This window comes from Pseudophryne corroboree, chromosome 3 (assembly GCF_028390025.1).
Source record: "Pseudophryne corroboree isolate aPseCor3 chromosome 3, aPseCor3.hap2, whole genome shotgun sequence".
NCBI lineage: Eukaryota > Metazoa > Chordata > Amphibia > Anura > Myobatrachidae > Pseudophryne > Pseudophryne corroboree.
This window is the reverse complement of record NC_086446.1, coordinates 406,160,775-406,187,174: the sequence shown is the minus strand read 5'-3', so window position 1 is coordinate 406,187,174 and position 26,400 is coordinate 406,160,775. Positions and strand designations below refer to the sequence as shown.

At 46.3% G+C, this 26,400-nt stretch overlaps 1 protein-coding gene and 1 long non-coding RNA gene across 2 annotated transcripts in view; one reads left to right on the top strand and one right to left on the bottom strand.

The window, feature by feature from the left end:
• Positions 1-26,400, bottom strand: part of LOC135055750 (fer-1-like protein 4) — a 346,065-nt gene that overhangs the window by 251,579 nt on the left and 68,086 nt on the right. Inside the window, exons 3-7 of the mRNA XM_063960172.1 lie at positions 22,967-23,055; positions 21,252-21,351; positions 12,787-12,878; positions 8,273-8,314; positions 7,607-7,762 (exon numbers count right to left, since the gene is read on the bottom strand). Coding sequence (XP_063816242.1) covers positions 7,607-7,762; positions 8,273-8,314; positions 12,787-12,878; positions 21,252-21,351; positions 22,967-23,055 — 479 coding nt within the window. The remainder of the gene's footprint in view (positions 1-7,606; positions 7,763-8,272; positions 8,315-12,786; positions 12,879-21,251; positions 21,352-22,966; positions 23,056-26,400) is intronic.
• The window catches only part of LOC135055753 (uncharacterized), a 58,158-nt gene continuing 38,363 nt past the window's right edge, over positions 6,606-26,400 (top strand). Inside the window, exon 1 of the long non-coding RNA XR_010243801.1 lies at positions 6,606-6,745. This is a non-coding gene — a long non-coding RNA (uncharacterized LOC135055753). The remainder of the gene's footprint in view (positions 6,746-26,400) is intronic.

Sequence of the window (26,400 nt, the reverse complement as noted above, 5' to 3'; positions counted from 1 at the left end):
CAGTTTATGCGGAGACCCGAGTACCTACCGAAGGTCTCTATGACCCGCAACACAATGGGCATATCCACCGCGTAGTCTCGAAGGAATAGCAACAGGTCATCCGCATAAAGGGCCAATTTGTCAGTGCAGGGACCCGTACTGATTCCCTTAATGTCCGGGTGTGACCTAATCAAACAGGCCAGGGGCTCCATGGCTATGGCAAACAGGGCGGGAGAGAGGGGACATCCCTGTCTGGTGCCCCGTGTCAAAGGGAATGAGGAGGAAATGTATCCATTCACCAGGACCCTGGCGCGTGGATTCTGGTATAACAGTTTGACCCATTGTATAAAGTTAGGGCCAAAGCCCATGCTCCTCATAACTCCCCACAGGTATGGCCACTCAACACTATCAAAAGCCTTGGCCGCGTCCAATGAGACCACGACCTCGTCAGAAGGGAAATCATGAGGAGCCTGCAAAATAGTGTACAGCCTGCGCAAATTAATGGACGTGGATTTCCCAGGCATGAAGCCGGTTTGATCGGGATGGATTATGGATTCAATCACCGTGTTTACACGGACCGCAAGAATTTTCGCTAAGATCTTAGCGTCTGTGGGAATAAGGGAGATCGGCCTGTATGACTCCAAGAGTTTAGGGTCCTTACCAGGTTTTGGAAGCATTATTAGAATAGCCTCGGACATTGAGGGAGGAAGGCAGTCAGCGGCATATATGTTAACAAACATGTCTAGTAGTTGAGGTCCAAAGAACTTAATGTACTGTTTATATAGTTCCGTGGGAATACCGTCACTACCCGGGGATTTACCACTAGGAGCCGCCTCAACCGCCGACATCACCTCCTCCAAGGTCAGAGGCGCATCCAGGGCGTCCCTATCCTCAGGGGAAAGTTTAGAAAGGGGGATATTTGTCAGGTAGAGGTCTAGCTCCTCCCCGGAGCATGTCAGTCGACTGTTGTATACCTCCCTAAAATAACAAAGGAGTAGCTGTGCAATGTCGGGGGTGTTATCTGTAATGGAGCCGTCGGCGCCGAGCAGCTGCACTATCGTGGTCCCAGGCCTGTCGTAGTGCACCAGGTGGGCCAACAAGCCACCTGGTCTGTCCGCCTGCATGTATATATTATTGGCCCTAAACAAGAGGGAGCGTGCATTTTTGTCTGAGAGGTGAGCCAGCCAGGCCCCCTGAGCCGTCTGCCATCGGGCCTTCAGCGCAGGGGTGCCCTCAGTCAGGTAGCGTGTCTCCAGGTCCCTGCACTCGGTCTCAAGCTGTCTTTCTGTCGCCCTGCGAGCCACCTTGCAGGCAGCAATTTTGCCAATTAAGGTACCTCGCATATACGCCTTGAATGCATCCCAAACTACCGGAGCCGGGGCCGTGTCTGCGTTATCCGCGAAAAATCCCTCCCATGTGGGCGCTAATTCTGGGCATTCGCCCAGCTGGGCAAGCCAGGATGGATGCAACCTCCAGTATGATTGTCCCCTCTGACAGTCCCCTACCAGTGACAGCACCAGGGGTGAATGATCGGATACCCCCCGTGCCTCGTAATGAGCGTCCATCACGCCAGGCACAAGCTCAGGTGAGACCAGGGCCAGGTCGATTCTGGAAAAGGAGCCATGTGTACTCGAGTAACAGGAGTATTGCCGAAGGGTAGGATTTCGAACCCTCCAGACATCTACCCACTGTATACTGTCTAGGAACTCTGCAAATTTAGATTTGGGAGGAATCAAGTCGCCCCCCGCTCCCTGTCTCGAAGGAGTCCTCCATCTGTCCAAAGAGGCATCCAACACAGCGTTGAAGTCTCCCAGGCAGATGACAGGAGTATGGGGGGAGGAGGCAACGAATGAGGCAGCCTTTTGCAGGACATCGTAGGAGAATGGGGGGGGAACATACACAGACAATAGGAAAAAATTTCGTGAAAACAGTTTGCACTCTAGAAATACGTATCTACCATAAGGATCTGTGTTTACCCTGATCATCTCGAACTGTACAGTCCTCCTTATCATCACCGACACCCCTCGGGAATAAGAGGAGTGTGAGGAATGATACGCCCACCCCACCCAAGGCCTGCGGAGCGATAACAGCCTATTCCCCTCCAAGTGAGTTTCACTCAAGCAAATGATATCCGGGCCATATTTCTTGATCATTTTAAATACTAGGGAACGTTTAACTTTGTTGTTGATGCCCCGGACATTCCACGCCAGAAATTTCAAGGGAGGCATGTCAGTCTAAGTATCAGCAGGGGCGCAGCTCTATTAGCAACCACCCGTCCAACCGGTGTTTCGCTCCTATAATCATGTCGCCCGCAGGCCCCGAGCCCCGAGCCGGACCCCATAAAACAGTGCAAGCCCACCACACCCTCCAATTGAGAAGCATATAGGCTTCTTAAATTCAAAACGAGCAACATAATAACTGCTGAGAGGCCAACGGCGGCCCCCAAACTTCCCCCCACCCCGTATACCTCCCCGAACTGTGGTATACCCATATCCCTAACTAAACTCTAACCTTGGAGATCCCAAAGCCTACGGCAACACTGTACCAGGTGTACAGATCAATCAACCCCAATACAAAAACCCTTTTGTACGTTAATGTCACTTCTCAGCAAAGTCCAGAACCATTAAGCTAGAGGAAGCTCCCTGGACTTATACTTGCGGAGTGTTGGCCCATATAGGAGGGCGACCCGGTGTCAGTCTGGAGCCAGCTGGCGGTCCCCCGGAGCATACCTGTCCAGCCAGGACGCCGCCTCCCTCGGCGAGCCGAAGAACTTTGTCTCCCCGTCCGCCACCACGCGGAGCCTGGAGGGGAACAGCATCGAGTAGGGCAGATTCAAGTCACGAAGACGTCTTTTGATGGGAAGAAACTGGGCCCGGTCTTTTTGAACGTCCGCTGCAAAGTCCGGAAATGCCGACACCCTGATTCCATTCCGGAGTAGGGGGCCCTTCACACGGCCCAGGCGCAGGACAGAGTCCCGATCCTTGTAGTGCAGGAACTTTGCAATAAAAGTTCGTGGCGGGGCGCCTGGGGGCAGAGGCCGGAAGGGCACACGGTGAGCCCGCTCCACTGCAAACTGGGAGGTGAAGGATTCCGCGCCATATGCCTCTTTTAGCCAGGACTCCAGGAAATCTTCAGGGTTTGCCCCCTCCTCCTTTTCGGGGAGGCCCACGAATCTCACATTGTTTCTGCGGAGTCTGCCCTCCATGTCCAGGACAGAAAAGAAAAAACACCTGCGCTGTAGGGGCAATTAATTCCAGTGCAACTATAGTTAAACTGCTTGGATCATTGAAATGTTTTTCATTAAAATGACGTGGTACACTATGTTTAGTACAGTTTTTCATAATGTTTCGTCGATGTTCCATAAAACGAGTGTGAAGGGATCTCGTGGTTCTGCCAACATATCGTAAGCCACACCCACAACTCAGCAGATATATAACGAATTTGGAGTCACAATTCATAAAGGATTTTAGAGTGTACACTTCATTATTTTGTGGTAGCTGTATTGAGTTCATTTTTCTGGGTATATATGAACACATTGTGAGACCAGTATAGAGATTTATTTGATACACATTTTTTAGTTTTTTAAAGGACGGCTAGGTTGTTGAATTAATCAATACACAGGTGTCTGTAATCTTATTAACTGCACAGGGTATATAAAGAGCCCTGGGTCATGCTCTATCATTCACTCCTGAGGAAGCTGATAGCTAACATCAGCGAAACGCGTAGAGACGATATTGCTGGACAGATTTCACTACTTATCCCCTGCTAAATTGGAGAAATTTCTACCTTTGATTGACCCGGACGGCACGAATTGGTCTCTCCACTTTGGACCCAACCTGCTATGGTGAGATTGAGAAATAAATCCCTACCTGCATGAAAAAGCTTGCACATTGTGCTTAAAAGAGGGACTTTCAAAAGCTGTCACTCACCAAACATCTATACTGTGGACCATAATTTGGAGAGAATCCTAGCCTGGGGTACTATTTAAATTCTCCTAGGGGATAAGTGATTGTCGTTGACCCATGAACTGAACGTTTTAAGCTGATGACTTATGAATTGAGTCTATTTTAGTCAAATACAGATGTCACAAATTCTATGTTTTTAAATAAATATTTAAATAAATATTTTAATAAATTGTTATATTAATTCAATATAAAACCTACCGTCCTTTTTGATTTGTATCTAATTATGTTATCTTGATTTTATGAGAGATTAGAGGGAATAACCCATTGGTACAACATAGCGCAGGTGTTTTTTCTTTTCTGTTTTGTGACTTTATTGGGGATTACCACCCCCTACACCAGCTGCTACTGACAGCGCACCCCATCCATATTTCTCCTCCATGTCCAGGAGTTTAGTTTGCATTGTCGCGACTTGCTGTGTGACTGCAGACACCGATCTCTGAAGAGGGCCACTGAGGTCCTCCAAGTTGGAGACCCTTGTTTCGGTTTCGCCCACTCTCTCCCGTATTCGCTGGACGTCCTGCCGCATCAATGATAGATCACACTGTACCTTCTCCATTTTGTCCGACAGACGTTGTTCGCTGGCCGCTATAGCCTCCAGGACCTGCTGGATGGAGGGAGCGGGTGGCTGTGTATTCGCCCCCGAGTCGGCCCCGGCCGAGGGATCCATTCTGGCAGGGGGGGAGGCCTTAGGTGATGGCTGCGTCGACTGGGTTGCAGGCTGTCGTGCAAACTTCTCCAATTTAGCAGCGGCAGCGCTCTGGCCACCCCTCACCATCGTATCAATGCCCAGCACAGCTCAGAGTCTCGATATTCAGTGTCAAGAGGTATAGCAGAAGGGTGGTAAATGCAGTATCAGCAGCTGCCAGGCACTGGGAAAGCCAGCTGCCAGGCCAGTGGGAGAAGGGGGGAACCAGGGGAATTCAGTGGTATATAAATGTAAATCCAATATGTGATGTTCCAAGGATAAAGGCAGGGGAAGGCAGCTGGGGCCAGTCCAAGCTCATCCAGCCCAGCACAATCACACACTCACTGCACCCTGCTGTAAGGAGGAAGGGAGGAAGCTGCAAGCAAGATGGCCGCCCAGCACATTGATCATTCCCTCCTCTCACCCTGCACCAGCCTTCAGGGGAGCTGATTTATGCCTGTGTGAAGCCCTGGGGGTGCAGGAGTGAGGTGTCGCTGTCCCCAGGAGCCGCCAGCCGCTGTGTCCGCCTCCGGCGCGGGATCGCGCGCAGCGCGCGCACACGCGCCCGGCAGAGCTCCAAAACTGAGGCCGGGGATTGAATTGCGGCCTAGGCCCGAGGTCCGGGCGGCCGCTGGCGCGAGCCGGGAGTGCTCGTTTCGGACAGTAACAGTGCCCGCTGCCTCCCCAGTACTGATAGGCAGGAGAGGGGACCAGGGAAGACCGCAGTATAGAGCCCCAGGATTATTTCAGGATCTTTTTCCAGGGAGCTCCTCGATCCTGCTGCCTAGTCCCTTGCTGCCGTGGCCACGCCCCAGTATCAGGGATATTTATCAAAGCTTGGAGAGAGATAAGTGGATAGAGATTTGGGGTCTATGTAGTAAGTTCATAGGCAAATGCAAGGGGGATTTCCAGGTGCCTGGAAACCCCCTCCTATTGGGCAGCGACTCAAATTAGGACCACAAAAACAATAGTATATACATTAATACTATTACTAGAGCTGCTGCCACATCATGCAGTTTAAGGGACGGAGCGGAGCTGCTGCACACACCCAGTATAGCAGCTTCTTCTAGGTGAGGCGCCATTTTTGAAATTGGTACCGCTCCGCTGCCAAATTCTGCAGAATGGCAGGCAGGGATCTTGGTTCCCTGCCTGCTGCTAATACTCTCACTGCCCCCACCGCCCGCACCTCCGCCCCCACCGATGCCCGCACCTCCGCGCACCCAGTCAGTGATGGCAGCGGATCCAGTGACGGATCCGCTGGCCAATCACTGCGGCCTCACTGACAGGGGTGTTCTTTCATGGGTTGAAAGCACGTCCCTGTATGAAAGCGGCACCTCTAATGGTGCCGCTTTCCCATGCATTTCCAATGGGCGTCTAATGCCCATGGCTAGCCCTGCCCGCGCCCACCCCCTGCTCCCACACCTTTTCCCATTCACAACGGGAGGCACCACGATCAGTGCCTCCCAAACACATTTAAACAGGAATAATGATTAGATTAATATAAAGGAGATACTTATGACACAGAATATGTGTCATAAGTATCTTCTTTATATTATTTTAATCATTAATGACAGGGGAGGCACTGCCTCCCTTGACTGCACATCCCTGTTAGAAACCCTGCATTTGCCCCGGAAGCCTTGGAGAGATGTGGAAATGTGTCCCGAAGCTGGGACAGCATGTCCACACACACAGCAACGGGAATTTAACAGCTGTGGCCGGTGTCCGATGCCAGGACCATCTATTGGCTCCCAGTGCTGGACTTGCAATGGTACCTGGTAGCGGCGTTTCAAATTTGGTGCCAGATCAGCAGCCATTAAGAAACCTGGTGGGTGTTCGAATACACGCCACCTGAGAAGCAATTACAGCTCGTGGATCGGAAGCCACTAAGAAGCGGCAAGGCAATCAAAGCTTGCCCCATCATAGATCGGCCCATCCCCAGTGTGTGACATCAGAAGCCACCAGGCAGAAGTGTGGTGGCAGAGAGGAAAGAAGATGTACACTGGGTGAAGAGCTCCAGTGGCCACGGAAGTGGCCAGAAGATGCAGGGATCAAGAAAGAAGATGCCTGGGATCAGCTGGAGGAAGAAAAGAACATGTGCCGCTGCTGACCATGAAAGGTAAGTATACGTAACTTTCCCAATGGCCCCCTAACCATAACCCTCCCTACCCGTAGCCTAAACCTAACCCTCCCCTCCCCCTCCTAAGCCTAACTTTAACTCTCCCTGGTGGTACCTGAAAATTGGACCCTCATCCTCTCTCTCTCATCTCTCTGGAAAAACATTGGCTGTTTCAAGAAAACCTTTAAGTTTCAAATGAATATTTGAGAATTGGGAAACAGCTGCAGCACCCGTATTTTGAAATGAGCACAGCACATTTGGATGTGCCCTTTGTGTAACTACCCTTTCTATGTTGTCAGTGCTCCTCACCCCTCCACCCCCCCTTCTAACCTGTCAGCCAGCTGCAGCCTCTCTCCCTAGTCCAGCACACAATGCTGTATGCTGGGCTTCGGTGGGTCCAGGAAGGCTGCTACCACTGGTCTCAGCAGTCTCCTCTGCCTGCAGAGGAGGTTAGTGATTGCACACTATCCCCTATCCTGGATTTGGCTCTGGCTAAGGGGCTCATTACAGCCCTCCCCGGTTCATGTTTTGAAAAGGGGATGTGGCTACACCTCCATGATTAAAAATAACCCTTAAGTCCCCCCATACACACACACTTTACTGGGCAATCTCTCTATTGCCCTGCTCCTACATTCCTCACCTACTCTGTCAGGCACAGTAAATGGTTAGAGGTTTCTATAATTTCTTTACTGCATTTGATGTCAGAAAAGGTGCTCAGATGAAAAATGAGAGCCTTGGACACATTTTAAAGGCATCAAGATTTTTTCTGAGGTAGTTTTGTATATTCTTACTAAATATAAGTGATATACAGTATGTTAACTAATACACCCGTTAGATCCTTTTATAAAGTCATGCCTGTACCTCAAAACAGGTGTAAACGTTATCCCAGAGATTTCAATATCTGACTCATCATAGGAATCATCGTCATCATCATCATCATCATCATCGCCTTTTACCAGCCTCTTCCCTATCCGGACAGCATCAATATCTTTCTTGCGAGCTGCTTCCGCTTCCGCCCTAAAGAGAACAAAATAAAATAATGAGTCTAATAGACCTTTACATTCAGTAGTGCAGGATTGTAATAAAATAGATGATGTATTATAAAGCAAGCATCACATGATTATACACATGCTGGCAGTCAACGCAGTGCTTCGGGGTCACTGCGGGTCCCATCGTCGCTGGATGCCTAAATCTATACTTGTCATATGAAACTATTCACTTTTTGAGTTCAGTTATCCTTACAGTACGTTGAGATCTAGGAACTTACACTCGTAAGTATAAATACAACATATTGCATACGTTAATTTTACGTATTTGGATGTGTTTTCCTTTCAGTTATAGATCATTTATTTTCTGTTTTTAGAGATTGCAATGTATTTTAGTGTGTGTTCTGCTGGGAGATAATACACAATTCTTGGAGACTGACTGACTATCTCATCTGATGCTCTTTGAAAATATAGCATTTTCCACACAAGTGAATGTAACTATTTAACCGTGCAATACTACTGAGCATAGCACCATACTCACTCTTCTTCTTCAAAGGCAATGTTCCGAATAATGTATGCTGAGCTGAAAAAGAAAATAGATATTAACCTTGATTGAACCAGTTATGGAAATTGTCATAATAATATAATGTCTCACCGAATGCCATATTACAAAATAGCACTGTAGTATCAAATTAACCATAGTACAACCATTTTACTATTTTTCTAATCTGATCATGGTTAGGAATTTCTATGATAAATTTCAGGCGAACCCTTTCTCGTTTCAAAGATACTCCAATCTCTAAACGCTGTCTGTAGCGTTTGCAAATTCAGCACTCACTAGAGCATGTGTGTGACATGGATCACAGAGTTATTAAAAAAACCAAGCACCTGGTCTGTTTACAAAAATGATTAAACTCCCCAGTATCCCTCCCACTCACTATTAATTTCAGAAACATAACTGCCACCACATAAGAGTTTTTCAGGAGCTACTCACTCCATATAGAAGCCTTACATTTTCCCTATGACAGTTGATTCCAAGTTATTATTACTCAAAAATAAAGTATAATACAGATATGTAGCTTGGGTTAGCTGAATCCCCAGGAAAAATGGATCCGATAAGAATCACAGAGACCAATCTTATTAAATGAAGTTTAAAATGAAAGCTACTGGCAATGCTTAAATCAAATATATATATATATATATATATATATATATATATATAAGAATGACATACAAAGATAGTTTTAGACTCACATACATGCATGTTATGCAAGGTGACACAAGAAAATGGAGCAATTCCCAATGTCAGATTGCCTTTCCAAGTATTGTACAAAGTTCTGCCTGTGGGATGTGGTATTTATCCCTGCCTGGGCTGTCACATTCTAAACCTAATATATGTTTGCATGCAATGCTGATGTTCACGCAACTGAGTCATTATCACAGACTGCACATATGCCGCGATCCCACTGCACATGTATCAAGGCGCCTTGACACAGGAGTGATTCCGCTCACAGTGAGGATTTTATCCAGCGGTGCAAGTGTGCAGGTACGGGTGGGTACAGCATACCCTTAAGAATTTAGCCGTGGGTACGCCGTACCCACACCGACGGGCTGCCGTTCCTCGCCGCTCCCCGTCCCTCCCTCCCTCTGCTGCTCACCACCACTCAACACCGCACCGCCGTTCACCGCCGCACTGCCGCTGATGTGAGGGGAGGAGAGCGCAGCCTGCGCCTCTCCTGCCCCTCAGTGTCTTCGTTTAATTCAGTGCCGCCCGTGAGCCAATCAGAGCTCGCGGACGTGAGCTTTGATTGGCTCACGGATCGGCGCTGAATTGAACTGAGCCACCCGCACCCGCCGGACACTGAGGGGAAGGAGAGGCGCAGGCTGAGCTCTCCTCCCCTCACACACACAGGACAGCACAGCAGCAGCAGCGGTGAGCAGCAGGGGGGGGGGAGTTTTGTGTATACCTGGCACTGGGGGCATGTATACCTGGCACTGGGGGCATATCTGGCAATGGGGGGACATGTGTATTTGGCACTGGGGGCATATCTGGCACTGGGGGCATATCTGGCAATGGGGGGACATGTGTATCTGGCACTGGGGGATATCTGGCACTGGGGGCATATCTGGCACTGCGGGGACATGTGTATCTGGCACTGGGGGCATATCTGGCACTGCGGGGACATGTGTAACTGGCACTGGAGGCATATATGGCACTGGGGGGACATGTGTATCTGGCACTGGGGGCATATCTGGCACTGTGGGTGCATTTCTGTATCTGGCACTGGGGGACAATGTATATCTGATACAGTGGGGGCATTTGTGTATCTGGCACTGTGGGGCAATGTGTATCTGGCACTGTGAGGCAATGTATATCTGGCACTCTGGGGGCTTTTGTGTATCTGGCACTGTGGGGCAATGTGTATCTGGCACTGTGAGGCAATGTATATCTGGCACTCTGGGGGCATTTGTGTATCTGGCACTGTGGGTCAATGTGTATCTGGCAATGTGGGGCAATGTATATCTGGCACTGTGGGGCAATATATATCTGGCACTATTGTGGTCATATGTGTATCTGCCCCTCCCCCCACAGTACCCGTAAGACATTTTTTTCTACTTGCACCACTGATTTTATCACAGGGTGATTGACAGGAAAGGACTGTTTGATGGTGGTAATGGGGTGTGGTAGCAAAAATGCAGACATTTCTAGGCCGTTTTAAGGGCATGTATATGCCATCAGCTGTGATCATGTACATACTAAAACATGGCACCTGTGTATCTACAGCAGTGTCCACTCTGCATAGCCATGGGGCTACCCTGGCAGTCGTAGTTCCTCGTTATTGCATATAGTATGTGTACGCATTTGCGAAATAGTTTGCAATGGCTCTTGTGGGCTCTTGATGGCTCTAACTTCTTGTGGGTGTCTAGCCTCATTTAAGATGATTAACAATTTAATAGCCTAAAAAAATCACAATTGGAAATGAATTTCCATACAAACATGAATAAGGACCTCTTTGTCAGTGCAAATGAGGTCTTATGCAGAGGCAGAACTATGGGAGGCAACAGAGTCATCTGCCGCCGGGCTCCTGCTCTGAAGGGGGCACCTCTCCTCCCATTGTGTGACACCATTGAATTAAGTTAATTGATATCTGTCGCTGTCTTTTCAGTGGCCAACTTCTTCACTGGTCCCTGCACCTTACAAATCACACCCTTTTCATTATACTGTAGGTACACATTTTACAACGGTCACACCCAAGATTAGAAACCACGACCTATTACACTGTAAGCAGACACCTTCCTAGTGGAGCTATTTGCTCCTGTGTAGGAAATATGAGAATTTTAACTATACATAGATACTTCTCTGACAATTACACGTAACTTCATATAGTTAGAATTCTCATGCTTCCTATACAGGAGCAAATAGCTCCATCAGTAAAGTGTCTGCTGTCAGTGTAACAGGTCATGGGTTCTAATCCTGTGAATGACTGCTAAGAATTGTGTGATTTAAAATAAAAGACCATTAAATGTATAAATACAGTATATACATTTTTTTCAGAACACTCCACACGCACGCACGCACGCACGCACGCACGCACGCACGCACACATACATACATTTATTTATCTTAATATAGGAAATGGGGGGGGGCACCAATATTTATCTTGCCTCCGGGCAACTGGGACGAACTTCCACCACTGGTCTTATGGCTGTCATTCAGGTATGGAGGGCTTTTTTTAGTATAGGGTCAGGGTCTGTGATGTTTCACAGACCTCCAAGGAATTTGGGGAGTAGATTACCATGTTATCTGAGCAATGAAGCAGAGGCGTCACTCACCTCTGTGACACCCGGTGCGGCAGCGAGGATAAAATGGGCGGGACTTCGCAGGAATGGGTGGGGCTTAAATAGAGGGCGGGGCTTCGTGGGTGGAACCCGTTTTTAAATCATTGCAGGCACGCAAAGGGGCGGGGCTTTGCGGAGGGGCGGGGCTTCGCGTCCCGACACCCATTTTTTTTTTCACTGGGGGGTGTGGGAGGTGAGGGCTGACTCTCGGGAGGTGCTATCCCTGCAGTGCTGGCTCCTACAAAGTGACAGGAGCCGAGTGCTGCACATAATATAACAGTGCAGCACTCGGCTTCTGTCACTCTGCAGGAGTCGGCATTTTGGTGTCACCCCTCGGCGGGTGACACCCGGGAGCGGGCCGCACCCCCCGCACCCCCCTTGTGACGCCACTGAATGAAGTCATCAAACCAAACTGTATGACCTTTCCGCAAACTGTTATCTGTTCCCTGATATGAGCATCTCCCTACATACGCCTGACCTTCAGTCTTCATACAAATCAGGATAAAGGAACCGTAAATTTGAAAAGTAGTCACATAAAAGTAATATGCCGGTCACCATGGGGTAAATTTACTAAGGTGGGAGATTTTTAGAACTGGTGATGTTGCCCATGGCAACCAATCAGATTCTACTTACCATTTATCTAGCTTCTTCTAGCAGATAATAGATATAGTCTGATTGGTTGTTATGGGCAACATCACCAGTTCTAAAAATCTCCCACCTTAGTAAATTTACCCCCATGTTGGTAATCAGTGAAATACACTTTAATATACACAAAGGGTTACAGCTGGTCTAATATCTTGTGATCAATCCATAGCATAATCACAACACTATGTACTGTTCTACTAGGTGCAACTGTAGCTATAATGCATCTGTTGAGCATATATTGATATATATATATATATATATATATATATTGATATTGATATATATATATATATATACATATATTGAGAGCCATTGTCAATCTTCTGTATGTTTGATGTTAATAGGGACTGTGATCTGCAGGGCTAATTAGCCTATTTTTTATCAGCAGCTCTACACTATTATTATTATTATTATTATTATTATTAATAATAATAATAATAATAATAATAATAATATTAGTAATAATAAAAATTAGTTGTACACTTTGTATCTCTTTGTTCCAGTTGGTTTAGAAACTATATAAAATGCATTACATGGGTTTTCTCTCAGACTAGTCCCACTTCACCTTACCTGTCTTCCACTGATGCAAAAAAATCATCTCCAACCCAGGCCCCAGCTGCTCCATCTGCCGGCTGATAACGAATATCCAACTCAACATAAATCTGTAGTGAGGAAGAACGGAAAACATAAAAAACAATCACACTGACATTATCTGTATTAACTTAATCAAGGTCTGCACCAAACACTTTGTTAGAGATAATCTGTTACGGCTGAGAGTGGATATAATGTAACCTACTGCAATGATGGAACAGAAACGTGACAACTGCAATACTACACAATATAGCATATACATATTAATTTTACACAAACAAATTACATTAAATAGTCCCAGGCAGACAAACTGACCAGAGATAATTCACATATAGGTGCACGGGTTGGGTACGGGATACCGGCAAGCAGGATGCTGGTCAGAGTACCAATACCGGCATCACGACTGCCAAACTGCTGACAGATGGCCGCAACTATACTAACCTTACCCTAACCCTAACTCTCCCTAAATGCAGCCTAACCCTCCTTTCTTGCAGCCTAACCTTAACACCCCACCATCACTGCAGCCAAACCCTAACTCTCCCCCCTCAACCTAACTCTAACCCTCCCTGGCATACCTACGTTCGGGATTCCGGTTGTCGGGATTCTGGCATCAGCATCCTGATAGCTGGTCACCGGGATCCTGTACATTGGGATGCCAACTACAGGGATACGTTCAATTTGCCGGCTGTCGGGATCCCGGCGGTCAGGATAGTGACACCAGAATCCTGACAGCTGACAATGCTGCCAAACCGGAATCCCAGAAAGACCGGACTATTTCCACTCGTGGGTGTCCACGACACCCATAGAGTGGGAATAGATCATGTGGCGAGCCACCGAGCCTGCAAGGGGACTCTTTGCGCTCGCCCTACTGCCGCATTCTGATGGGCAGGATGTCGCTGTCGGTATATGGACAGCCGGCATCCCGCCCACCGGTAAATCATACTGAATCCCAACTACATTCTGGGTACACAACTATAACATTAGGATACTTTCCTGCCACTCAGGCTCCAGAAGTTATATGCTGTATATGCTCTGGGTCCATTCCGACCTAGGGGTTAATTCAGGTCTGATCGCAGCAGCAAATTTGTTAGCTAATGGGCAAAACCATGTGCACTGCAGGTGGGGCAGATATAACATTTGCAGAGAGAGTTAGATTTGGGTGGGTTATTTTGTCTCTGTGCAGGGTAAATACTGGCTGCTTTATTTTTACACTGCAATTTAGATTTCAGTTTGAACACCCCACCCAAATATAACTCTCTCTGCAGCAGGGCCGGAACTAGGGGGGGGCTAAGGGGGCATGTGACCCGGGCGCCGTTGTTGAGGGGGCGCGCAATGCGCATCCACCCTGATTGTCACCGACCTACCGCTGCAGCAGTGATGCCATAGACATTGATCACGGGTGCAGTCAGCGTGTCCGAGTCTGCCCTTCAGATGTTCCGCCTCCCCTCCCCTTCCCTCACGCCTCCCCTCCCCTCCCCTCACGCCTCCCCTCCCCTCATCTGACTGCAGCAGGATTTCCGGGTATAGGAGGCAGCTGTGGAGGGACAGCGGGAAGCGCAGTGAAGAAAATGAATGAGAAGGAAGAGTTTCCTCCTGCTGCCCACCACGGACTTTCCTCTCACATGCTGCTGTATGATGCCCTCCTGATGTCGGGTCTTCTGTCCGGATCTTCCTGCGGCTCTATCTCCCGCTGTGTGCATGGCCTGCTCTGCTGTCTGATCAGGGTTCCATGAGGCACAGCCCGCAGTCCTCTCTGCCTCCTCCTGCTGTACTGTGCTTTGGTGGTGAGTCTCCAGCCCCAGTGGCTGCCCCCAGTTTTCGCTTTTAGTGTATGTGTTACTGGACTGCCTTATAGTGTGAGAACTGAGGCACCATTTTGAGGCAGTCACTTGTGTTATCTGCTGTCTGCTCTGAAACCCCTGTGCCTCCCCATCTGATACACTACATTTTTGGGCCCAAGTTTCTGAACTCCACTGGGTCCTAATTGCTTTCCTCATAGCTGCAGTTGGGAGGGGAGGTGTGTGTGTGTGTGTGTGTGTGTGTGTGTGTGTGTGTGTGTGTGTGTGTGTGTGTGTGTGTAGCATATAGGGTGTTTAGTGTAGTGCAGCGTATATGGGCATGTTTTGTGGTGTAGTACAGTGTGTAGTAATGCAGTGCAGCGTATGGGGCATGTAGTGTAATGATGTAATGTAACATATGGGGACACACAGGGGGCACATAATAGAACACGCTGCTGGGAGGCCATTTTACAGAAGTGGGAGGGGGGCGCCAAATTCATGCCTTGCCCCGGGTGACGAAAATCCTAGTTTCGGCCCTGTCTGCAGATGTTATTTCTGCCCCCCCCCCCCCCCCCCCCCCCTGCAGTGCACATGGTTTTGCCCATTAGCTAACAAATTTGCTGCTGCGATCAGATCTGAATTATGCCCATAGTTCAGTCGTTTCTGAGAGTGGCGATAAGTTACACGTACTATACAAACAACATAACAGCTTACTTATGTCTTCAGGGAACTGCTAGACCAGACTAACCAGTATACAAGAATTGTGTACATCATCCAGACAGTCAAAGCAGGTTATATGATATGATACAGTATTTTAACATATTAGCCATACAGTAATATTGTGTTGTGTTATTGGCTATATGTTTTTCAGGCATTATACAATAAACTGGGGGAGAATAACCATAAACATCACAAAGCCACTCCAAGGACAACTCATAAAAATGCTGGTTAGCAGGATTACAGTGTAATTCCTATTGCGTGAGGAGGAGGTAGATGAGGAGTGGCTGTGCTGCTCTGCGTCTACGCTGAGTCATAGGACTTTGTTATGAGTCATAAGAGAGATGGTCACTAGGTGCATGTCTGTAAAAGACAGTTTAATGTGAATGGTGATTACCTACTGCTGCTTTCACTTGTTCATAGAGAATAACAACAAGGTCAAAGGATACCAACATACAGGTCAATCTAATTGTATAGCGTAAGCACTGTATGATCTGTTGCCAGGGGCGGATTTAGGGGACAGGCCACCTCTAGGCACATTATTGGCTGCCGCCCCTGCCCTCTTCATTTCAGGTGCCAGTCCGGATGCCTCGAGACCAGAAAAGCAGCCCCAGCCTCACTCTACTACCAACTCCTGGACCACAATTTGCTGCCCATTGTCCCACCCTTGTCATTTGATAAATAAATGATAAAAAATAAGTCGTAAAGATGAAAAAAGAATCACCTGGCCCTTATCAGCCTGGTGTGCCGCTCCCAGCAAGTGCTGGCCCTAGGCACGTGCCTAGTGGGAAATCCGTCACTGTCAGTTGAATGTTCAGTATGGCTATACACACTGTACTATAAGTTACAAAGAACAGCTCTTACTATTCACAATCAGTCCATGTAGGCCAAGTAATAATGTTGTCTGAACACACTGGTCTGAGGCTGACAAAATCCAACCAGAAATAAAATGTAATTTACATTGTCAGATTTGGGTCCACACAAGCTATGTATGGGTATAAAGGTTGAAAAATCTGAAATTGTCAAGAATTAGAGCTCTGTGTATTTATGTGCTTATAGAGGAGTAAAACTCCATTAAGTGCCTAAAGGATCATCTGATAAAATCTGAACAATTATTTACATTTAAATCCTAAATCACATATGTCTGTTCCAGCAAGCAGAAGAAAGTATAACGCTGGCCAGGAAACTGGTGAATCCTGAACCGATCTACCAGAATTAGGTACTGCTAACCTAGAGGTGTGGAATCTAACAGACTCCCCAGTTATCACCAAGAAACATAGCAAGGGAGGATAGACTTTTCTGCTGAGAGCCCACAGGTCACAACCATCTAAGTCAGCACAGGGTGAGACCGTCAGGGTATAGGGTTATACTAGACCATTCATTGAGGTGAGAGGTACGAGGCAGAAGGTACAGCAGAAAGGACATGGCACAAGAATAACTGGTTTGCTGGCAGCATAGCTGGAATGCAAAAAGATCACAAGGGAAATTGGCACTGGGTAGATCAGCGAGGCATGAAGCACGAGGTACTGCAGAAAAAGACTGGAGCTGTAGACACCAGAATACCCAATCCATGATGGAAGTACAGGAACAGGAAAAGGGCTGAAGACATTAGAACACCAGGACTAGCTGGAGACATGGGAACACCGGGAACCAGTAACAGCACACCAGGAGGATGGAAGAAGTTCTGGTAAATATTGCCACCAGCATTGAGTTTAAAAAAGGTGTCTAAATCCAACAACTCCTGTAATAGACTGATGTAATAGACGAGTTCACAAAGGAAAGTGGGCAGCACAGCTGGCTGGATTACAAGCAATCTGATGGACTCCATGCATTAATCCATGCTCAGGAATGCAGTGCTACCTAAAGGAGGAGAGGGGGCCAGCACCATGCTGAATTGAAGGAGGAGAGGGCCAGCACCATGCTGAATTGAAGGAGGAGAGTAGAGACTGGCTAGACCGCTAAAGGAGTCTGAACATCATGTAGAATCCAGCAAGTAGAACCCATTGTCCAGTAAAATAAATTAATCCTGATTGTACAGTATTTTGAAGATTAAATGTAATTTGGAGGAACATTACCAAGGCTTGATTAACTTATTCGGGTGCCTTTTGAATTGAGGATGGTATGTGTAGGGGAAGTTTAGCTGGATCTCTAAAGGCTTATATAAAGACCTCCAGAACTTTGCCACGAACATGACTTTCGTCAGTGAGAAGTGACTGTGGTGTTAGTGACAAGAAGACAATTTGTTAACTGGATAGAGGTGGTCTGATTCAGAACTTTAAGAAGTATCCACGAAATGTAAAGCATCCACCTTACAGTTTCTATGACCTGGCCAAAAGGCAATAACTAAGTCAAAATTGGAGAAAAAGAAAGATGACTGAGTTTGCACTGAGCTGTTTGGAGAAAAGGTTTTTGTGATTTATTGAAATAGTCAATAGATAACTAGCTTCTTCCAGACAATACCTTCACTCATCAAGAACTAATCACATTGTCAGGAGTTCCATGGAAGAGAACAGCTCCAACTGCTACTGAGGAGGCATCAACCTCCAAATAGAAGTGAAGAGTCAAGTTTGGCAGCACTGAGAGGAAGAGGGGGCCCTGGGCATCTGGCACAGGGCACTGATGTTGCTCCCTGATAGGTATTCCCAGGGCAGGAGAGGAGATGGGGACCGAACTATGGAGATCTGGAGGTCCAATGATCGTTCTGCCTCCCCGGCCAGCCTCCCCTCCCCATGTTGTCTGCTGCTGTGTGTGGTCGGGTTGGACCAGCTGCAGTAGCACAGTCCGGATCCAGGATCACAGACACAGGAGCATGTCACCCCCATGTGGTTTCCAGCTCCCCAGGTATGTACCCCCTCTGCTAGCATTACTGTTGGGACCCCTGGCTGCTTGCCCTGCACCAGCAGCAAAGAACCTTTCTCCGCTCTGCATTTACCACAGCAAGGAGAAAGTCCTGCCACAATTCTTGATTGAATTATCCTCCTATTGAGCTCTAAAATATTTATTTAGTACTGTATGTTCTTCAAGATGGAGGATTCTTTGAAAAATGCAGGAAAAGAAGAAGATTCCTTTGTGGGGGCACTCATAAACGTTTAATCTCATTAATAGATAGTTTAAAATATAACTTTTAATGACTTTTATCAAATCAAATAACAGCAAAAACCTTCAGTAGATCATATGAGGTACATACAGTGTATATAGAAACAATAATAGTTTTAAATCCTCTCATCCTACATAATAATTAGCCAACTGCTCCTCCCTTTCTGTTATGTGTGCCGGTGGCCACTAGAGGCTGCCACACAGACCAAATTAAAATGAAAGTGATAATTCAGGGAGATGTTACAGCATGCTGATAATAACGTAAAAACACTGATCTGACTGTTTCACACTTGCTGAATATGGAGAAAGGGTGCTGGGGGGAGAGAGAGAGAGAGAGAGAGAGAGAGAGAGAGAGAGAGAGAGAGAGAGAGTGAGTGAGTGTGTAGGGGTAGGTTTTTAATATGGCAGTTGCCATTTATAACAACCTTTCATATTCAAAATCGACTGGATTTTCCATACCTCCCAACTTTTGGCATGATGAAGTCGGGACTCTCTCGCGGCGTTGCCGCGCGCCGATCTGAAAATGGGCGTGGCCTCGCCCGTGATGGGCCTGGCCTCATCTGAGCGGACGTGGCATCGCCAAACGGGGCATTTTCCTGCCTTTTGGGTGCGTGCCCAGCGCTCCCCGAGCAGCTGGGCAGCCCCCGCTCCCCTCCTAGCACTGAATGCATGCCGTGCTCGTGTGCACAGCAAGTTTTCAGTGATCACCGGCTGCTCTGCAGAGCAGCGAGTGATCAAAGGCTCTCCCAACTGCCCCCCCCCCCCCCGCCCGCGGGTGGGACAGCGGGTCAGGGTCCGAATAGCGGGACTGTCCCGCTGAAAGCGGGACAGTTGGGAGGTCACTTACGGTTACATTAATCTAACGCTGCTCCTCACCTCTGTGGTGTCGCTGTCAGCCACTGGAGAGACAAGGACACACACACACACCCCCCTAGAGAGGGTCATGTTGGGAGGTAAGCTATATACAGGGAACCTCCCTCCTCCGTATACTGCTCCCGCCATGTACCGCATACTCTGCACCCTCTCCTTCATATACTATGCTGCAACCACAGGTTACATGCCATCCCGGGACTCGGCAACAAGTAGCAGCAGTATACAGGTAATGGATGTAGGAACCACCAGATGGTCCTGCAGCACTCAGAGTGGAGGCAGAGGGGACACGTGTGGCCACTTACCAGTGGGGGGAGAAGGTGAATCGGTCCGGCAGGATGGGGTGAGACCCCCTGTGGGGCGAGCAGTGTGGTGACCATTAGGAGGAGGGTTCGGCGCTGGGGCTGCAGATGATGTGGGTGAGGAGGCAGATAATCAGATTAACTGCCTTATATATACTGCACGCCCCCTGCTACACCCCGCACAGGCCATGCCCAGACCACTCCAGCCAGCTACCGGTGTCCTCTACCCACCAGACTGGTGTCCTTTACCCCCAGATTGAGCAATAGCTGTGTGGGGACTGGTGACCTTACACATGCCTGTACTGGTGTATATAGTGCAACATGATTATAGCCTGCCCATTACAGATATATAGCATCTATATTTATAAAAGGCTAACACTACACCCTCAGCATGACTGAGCCCCAGCTCCCAGCAGCAGAACTTCCAGAAACCCAGCAGCTCCTGTGTGAGTAGCGACTGCCCCCCTATAATCTGGACCTAGTTTCCGTCATTTTGACGGATATTACCCTCACACGACATATATCAGTTTTCTACATCATGATATAGCAACAGGGCATTTGGCACAATTTGTCTTTCTTGTAGTACAATATTGCAGATTTAATTTCTACGACTATCAGGGTGCTGAGTCTCAAATAAATAATCAGAGAAAATCTGTCTGTAGCAGGTATCTTCAATATAAACTGGTATCAAAGAATAAAAGCGCAAAATAAATCCAATGATAAATGTATTTCCAAATTACAGTGATATGAGGACATGTATATGGTACACAAAAAAAAACACCTGCTGCGTAGATCAGACATTCAGTATAAACATATAATTATGTATAATATTTGATATTTCCCATAACGGTTTACAGCCAGCAACTTCAGCGTTTGGTTACAAATCATAATTGCTGACATTAGACAAAGACCACAATATTTGTGGAATCACTGTGGTGCATATAATAGCGGGAGCAGTATGAGTTACCGGCGCATGGGATCCCGATGCTGAAAATTCCGATTTGTACAAAGTCAACAGGGGTGAGTAAGGGGTGTTCTCCTCTCTCCCTAACCGCCCTTCCCCACAGCCTAACCTTAACCTACCCCCTTGGTGCCGAACCCGAGTCATGTATATACAGCGGTGCAAGTATGCGGGTACGCTTGGGTACGGAGTATCCTTAAGAATTTGACAGCGGGTACGCAGTACCACTTGTCACACACTTTGCCATTACCACAATTATAATGTGCCGCAAATCAACAAGACCATGGTGCTTGGCAGCATGACGGCTCCTCCCACTTTGTCAGAGTTACTGGGAGTGCGACAGTGGCTGTATTTTCCTGTTATGATGGAGACATTACTATATATTGTTATTAAATTGGGGGCATTACTATATATTTCTATTATACTGGCGGTATCACTGTATATTTCTATTATACTGGAGGCATTACTATATACTTTTAGCCTTGCCTCCAGATTCTCCCCAAAAAAGGGGCTGTCATGTAGCCACGCCGCTAGTGTCATGTAGCCACTCCCACTAGCAGCATGTGACCACGCCCCTTCAAAACACATGACCACGCTCATTTTTCGGCACTCAGTACCACTAAGAAAATATTTCTACTTGCACCACTGTGTATATATGACTAAAGAAAATAGTCTAATCTGCATTTTTTTATATTGAGAACTGTAGAGTCCAAATATTACCCCAGTGATGCTGTAGTTTTTGTCCACTAGGGCCTCTGTGAGGTTGAGTCGGCCGCTGCTTGGGAGATGTTGAAGACTGATAATTAATTTCCCCAGTAACCTAAAACAGAAGAACAGGTGTGTCAGAGACAAGTTGACAGTGTCTGTCCATGAACCAAATAGAGATATCCTGGAACACATAGTACTGCTAATGCTCCAGATTTTTTTATACAGAAATTTTGCTAGTTAATTGTTTAATGAATGTGTATTTATTTTTATTTTTGTCGTTTTAAACATTAAATATACTAATTTGCAGTGCAGAGATAATTTATGTTTTTAGATTCGGTATTAAATCGCATTACTTATATTTAAATAGAATTAAGCATAGAAATGATGACAATTAATACCAGTCCATTTTGTATTTTGCGCAATTTAATGTTTTTTCAGTACATAAAACATTTATTATATAAAACAGGTTTTGTTGCTCTTTGTTAACAAAAGGGGGGGTACACACGGAGAGATGTATGCTTAATTTCTAAACAATCTGACTGTGAAGTGAGTGATCTAACTAGATTGTGCCTGCATGCATGCCAATCTAGAACCGGCGATAGCGACGCGCGGGGCCGCACATCGCTATCACTATGGGGCATACACGCGGAGAGATGTGTGATTAATTTCTAAGCACAGTCCTCACATATCCTCACATGTCTTCTCATCCTTCCTCTCAACCCCGGTTCATCATTGCTGTATGACCATATCATACAGCCCTCCAAGAACCTTTGCAATCTGGTGGACAACTATGCTATAGATAGCGCTTATCCTTGTGTATACATGCCTATTTCCCTATAGATTGTAAGCTTGTGAGCAGGGCCTTCTTACCTTTATGACTGTTTGTTATTACCCAGTTTTGTTATATCATTGTTTTGTTATATCACTGTTATTACCAATTGTAAAGCGCAACGGAATTTGCTGCGCTATATAAGAAACTGTTAATAAATAAATAAGCAATCTAGCCAGATTGCTTAGAATTTAAGCACACATTGCTAAGTGCGTACCCCCCTGGACAGAGATGTGTGCTGAGCATTCTGTGCTAGATCGCTCAGTGCATATCTCTGTACACATCGGTACATGTGTACGCTCATAAAGTGACAAATCCTGCAGCAGTCTCTTCCAACTCATATTATAGTTTCACCTTTCTATCTTGCAAGGCATGTGCTTTCAAAGTAAACTATATTAATAATCACTGCCTGATAAGAGAGACTAGTTATAGATCCAATACTTAGTACTACTCATTGCTGCTTATCACGACAATAAAAAAATAAAGATTGCCAACAGTTACCAATAGTCACATCCAGGGACAGGGACTCCAGTAGCCCGTCTCTAAAGAAAAGTGATTGCTAATACAGTTTTGGCTGACCACACTACTCTGCATGCACGGTCTAATGACTGAGAATGTGCAAGTGGAGAGTGATAAATATGCCCTAAAGCGAAACACTAGGGATTGTTGTCAAAGCAAAAAGAAAGATATTATACCAGCCTGTGGAGAGAGTTCCAAGAATTCTCCTGTGACCACAAGATATTTCAGATTATTTGTATTAGTCCCTTTACACAGGGGATTACACTTTGTGTATTTTTGCAGAATCATTTTCTGTCAGTACTGCAAGTAGAGCAATTAAGAAAAACAAATATTGATGTTTTACTGTGTGAGAGTAGATATACAGTATTACAATATTTACCTGTTGGAGAAAACTTTGCTGCAGTTGTACACTTTAACAGTTAGCACCTCGTCCGATACTACTCTCCCGTAATGCGGCCATCTAAAATGCTGTATGGAAATACAACCAGAATTCATAAGTGCTTGCGTTAAAGTCATGAACTTTTGAATTATAGTAAAAACATTATTTTCATGGATGGTAAGAAGTATGCAATTAGGGTTGTACCTTAGAGTTTAGCGTTGTCTACCAATAATACTGTATGTCTAGTTCATCCCAACAAAGTTGATTGAATGTGTAAATTAATACTCATATTCCCCAGTTGATACGATGATCTGAAAATTTCGTTTTTCATTTTTATGATGTTTCTGGCTGAAGAAAAAAAAAAGGTTTGGATCCCAAATGCTCATCTACAGCATTAAGGGTTTTGTCAGACAAATGCTTGAATGTGTCACGGCCAGCGGGACAGGAAGCCGGAGCTTACCTGTCCACATGCTGTGGCCATTCACTCGGCGCTGCGGCAGGCGGAGGTGGCTGGCAGGAGCGGACGGCCGGCGGATGGCTAGCGGGCGGCATGGGGCAGAGTACAGAGCAGGACTCTGAGCGTCCGTGTACTGGCGGCACCGGGCACAGGGCACCGCCATCTTGGTGATACCATGTGACTTTGCTGGACCAATCAGGACCTGCTGCTGCTAATCCTGCTGCAGCCAATCCCAGGTAAGGGCAGGGTATTTCTTGGAGCATTCTGATGTCAGTGCAACGTCTTCTGCAGCCTGTTTGCAAGTTAGTTCCCTGACTCCCAGTTTCCAGAGTTTGCCTCTTGTTCCTGGTTTCCAGCTTATTTATCAAACGCCGTCTCCAGAGTCTCTACCCGTTTGGTCCCTGAGCTCCTGGTCTGAGTACGGCTCTGTGTAGTCCAAATGCCGGTGCCGATCAGCCATAGTCGCCTCCGTCACTGTCCAGGCCACGAGAGTCGGCACAGCCATGGATCACGGCATACCGGTTCCTACGTCTCCTCTGCAGTTGTCAGTTTGGACCCTAGGTTTCAGCACCCTCCTTCTTTCGTCAAAGGAACTTTATTCAGCGAGCCCGCTTCCATCCTGAAGAGACAGCCGTCCAATCAGAACTAAACACTGAGACACCAAATCCAGCCACCACCTCATTGCTAACTAACAGCCCAGTCCAAACGGCCCGCTTCCATCCCGGGGAGTCCGTTATCCAACCTGAAACCAGTTCGGAATCACCAGCCCCAGCTAGAATCCTACTGACAGTTTGCACTGACCATATGGATCCGACTAGAGCTCAGGCCTTGAGTACGGACCTCTTACAAACCATCGCTGCCCAATTGGAGGGGTTGGAAACAACCCAGCGACAATTAACCCAGTGTTTACAAGAGATGTCGTGACGACAAGTTTCTTTCCAGTCCTCGTTGGATAGAGCATGTCCCTCAGTTCAGACTACACGACTCGGTTAGTCAGGCCGTTCCTCCTTTAGCTGTCGTGACTTCACCTCAATTGCGGCTGCAAACTCCCAGCAAGTTCGACAGAAATTCCATGCAATGTCGCGGCTTCCTAAATCAATGCGATGTGCATTTCACCCTAGGCCTGGCATTTCCCTACATCCAAGACAAAAGTAGCTTACATTGTCTCCCTGTTGTCCGGTTCAACTCTAGAGTGGGTTTCTCCCCTGTGGGAGAGGGACGATCCTACAGTAGTGGCAAAAATTTTGGAAACCTTCTGTAAAATGTGCATTTTTGAAATTTATCAGCTTATAGCACTAATATATTTTAGTATTATACCAAAAGGCACACATCATAACAATGGCAATTTAATTTAGAACATAATACAACATCATACAATGAACTTTATAACACAATTTTACATTGTGATAACAGTTACACGTACTGAATTGTAGAAAAGTAAATTTCTTAGTTTTGCACAATATCCATTAGTACTTCGTTGGGAAGCCTTTTACTGCAGTTACATACCTCCCAATATTGGTGGCCAGTGGGTCGGGACCCTTGGCATTCCGAAATCGTGACTACATCAGAAAATCGGTGGAGCCTAGGGATAAGGGGTGGAGCCTTGTGTTACTCCCTTTTCCGTCACTGTGGGGGAATGCCCAGCACTCTCTGTTATGCTGGGCTGCCCCCAGACTCTCTCTGCACTGAGTATAGATGCTGTGTGCATGCGCACAGCGTCTATTCACCCACTGCTTACCCACTACTCTGCATAGTTTGTGCTCCTCCCAACTGCTCCCACTTCCCAATTGCGGGACACTCATGTATTTGCTGCTATTTAAAGTGCCATTGATCACAAAAAATTCGTCCCACACCGTTTGCTGTCATACATTCCCATAGTATAACACTAACTGGATGCTACACAGTAGGTGTTGTGCACTCAGGTAGCAAATTTTCTCCAATTCTTCTGCAGACATATTTCATGCCATCACTACCAAATATGGATATTCTGGTTTTGTCAATCCAGATGACACTGTTCCATTGTTCTTCTGACCAATTAATTTGCTTTATAGCCCATTCTAATCTTTTCTGTCTTTGAGAGATAAGTGTGACTTTTTCCTTGGCATTTAATCCAAAATAATGAAGTGTGCGTCAAACAGTCCTGGCACTGGTTTTTACACCACATTCACATAAATCATTTTGGATTGCCTCAGATAATTTTTTTATCTGTCTCTCAAGTACAGTTTTTTCATTTTTTTTTATTACAGCATGGTGCTGTGGATCTTTTCCTACCTTTACCAGTTGGTTTTGAATGGACTGAGTCTGTTGATACTTATTCCACAGTTTCAAAGTTCCTCCTTGGACTGAGTCTGTTGATACTTATTCCACAGTTTCAAAGTTCCTCCTTTAGTTATGCTGCCACCGACTTTTCTTATAATTTTGTTGTAAATGTTACCTTCTTCACATAAAGTGATTATTTTGTATCTCTTTCTAGGTGACCAGTCAGCTCTCTTTACTTTGCTTGTCATCCTAAATAAGTTACACAGCTTACTTCAGGAAATTAAAGTAAAATAAATGCATAAAAAACAGCGACCAACTTAGTGATAATCAAACAAATAAGATGTTTTACTATCAATTCTGGTAGCAACAAATGTGAGCATACTTATGCTAACACCTTATTGGATCCATTTTGATTTTGTGGCATTGCAACACTTGATTGGCTCTCAGAACAAACACTCCTATTGGTCAGTTTTGAGTTGAAGAAATCCCCACTCTTTACAGATAAAGTCTACCTATCTTTATTTAGTTATAACTTTTTATGTAACAAAGATAATTCATTGCGGTGAACTGCATTATATTGTCTATAAAATAATCTTTCCAGTGATATATACATTTATAGGATTTTCTTTCAAAATAATGCAGTTTTACACAACTAAACCCTAAAAACACACATTTTACAAAAGGTTTCCACAATTTTGGCCACTACTGTATATTAAGC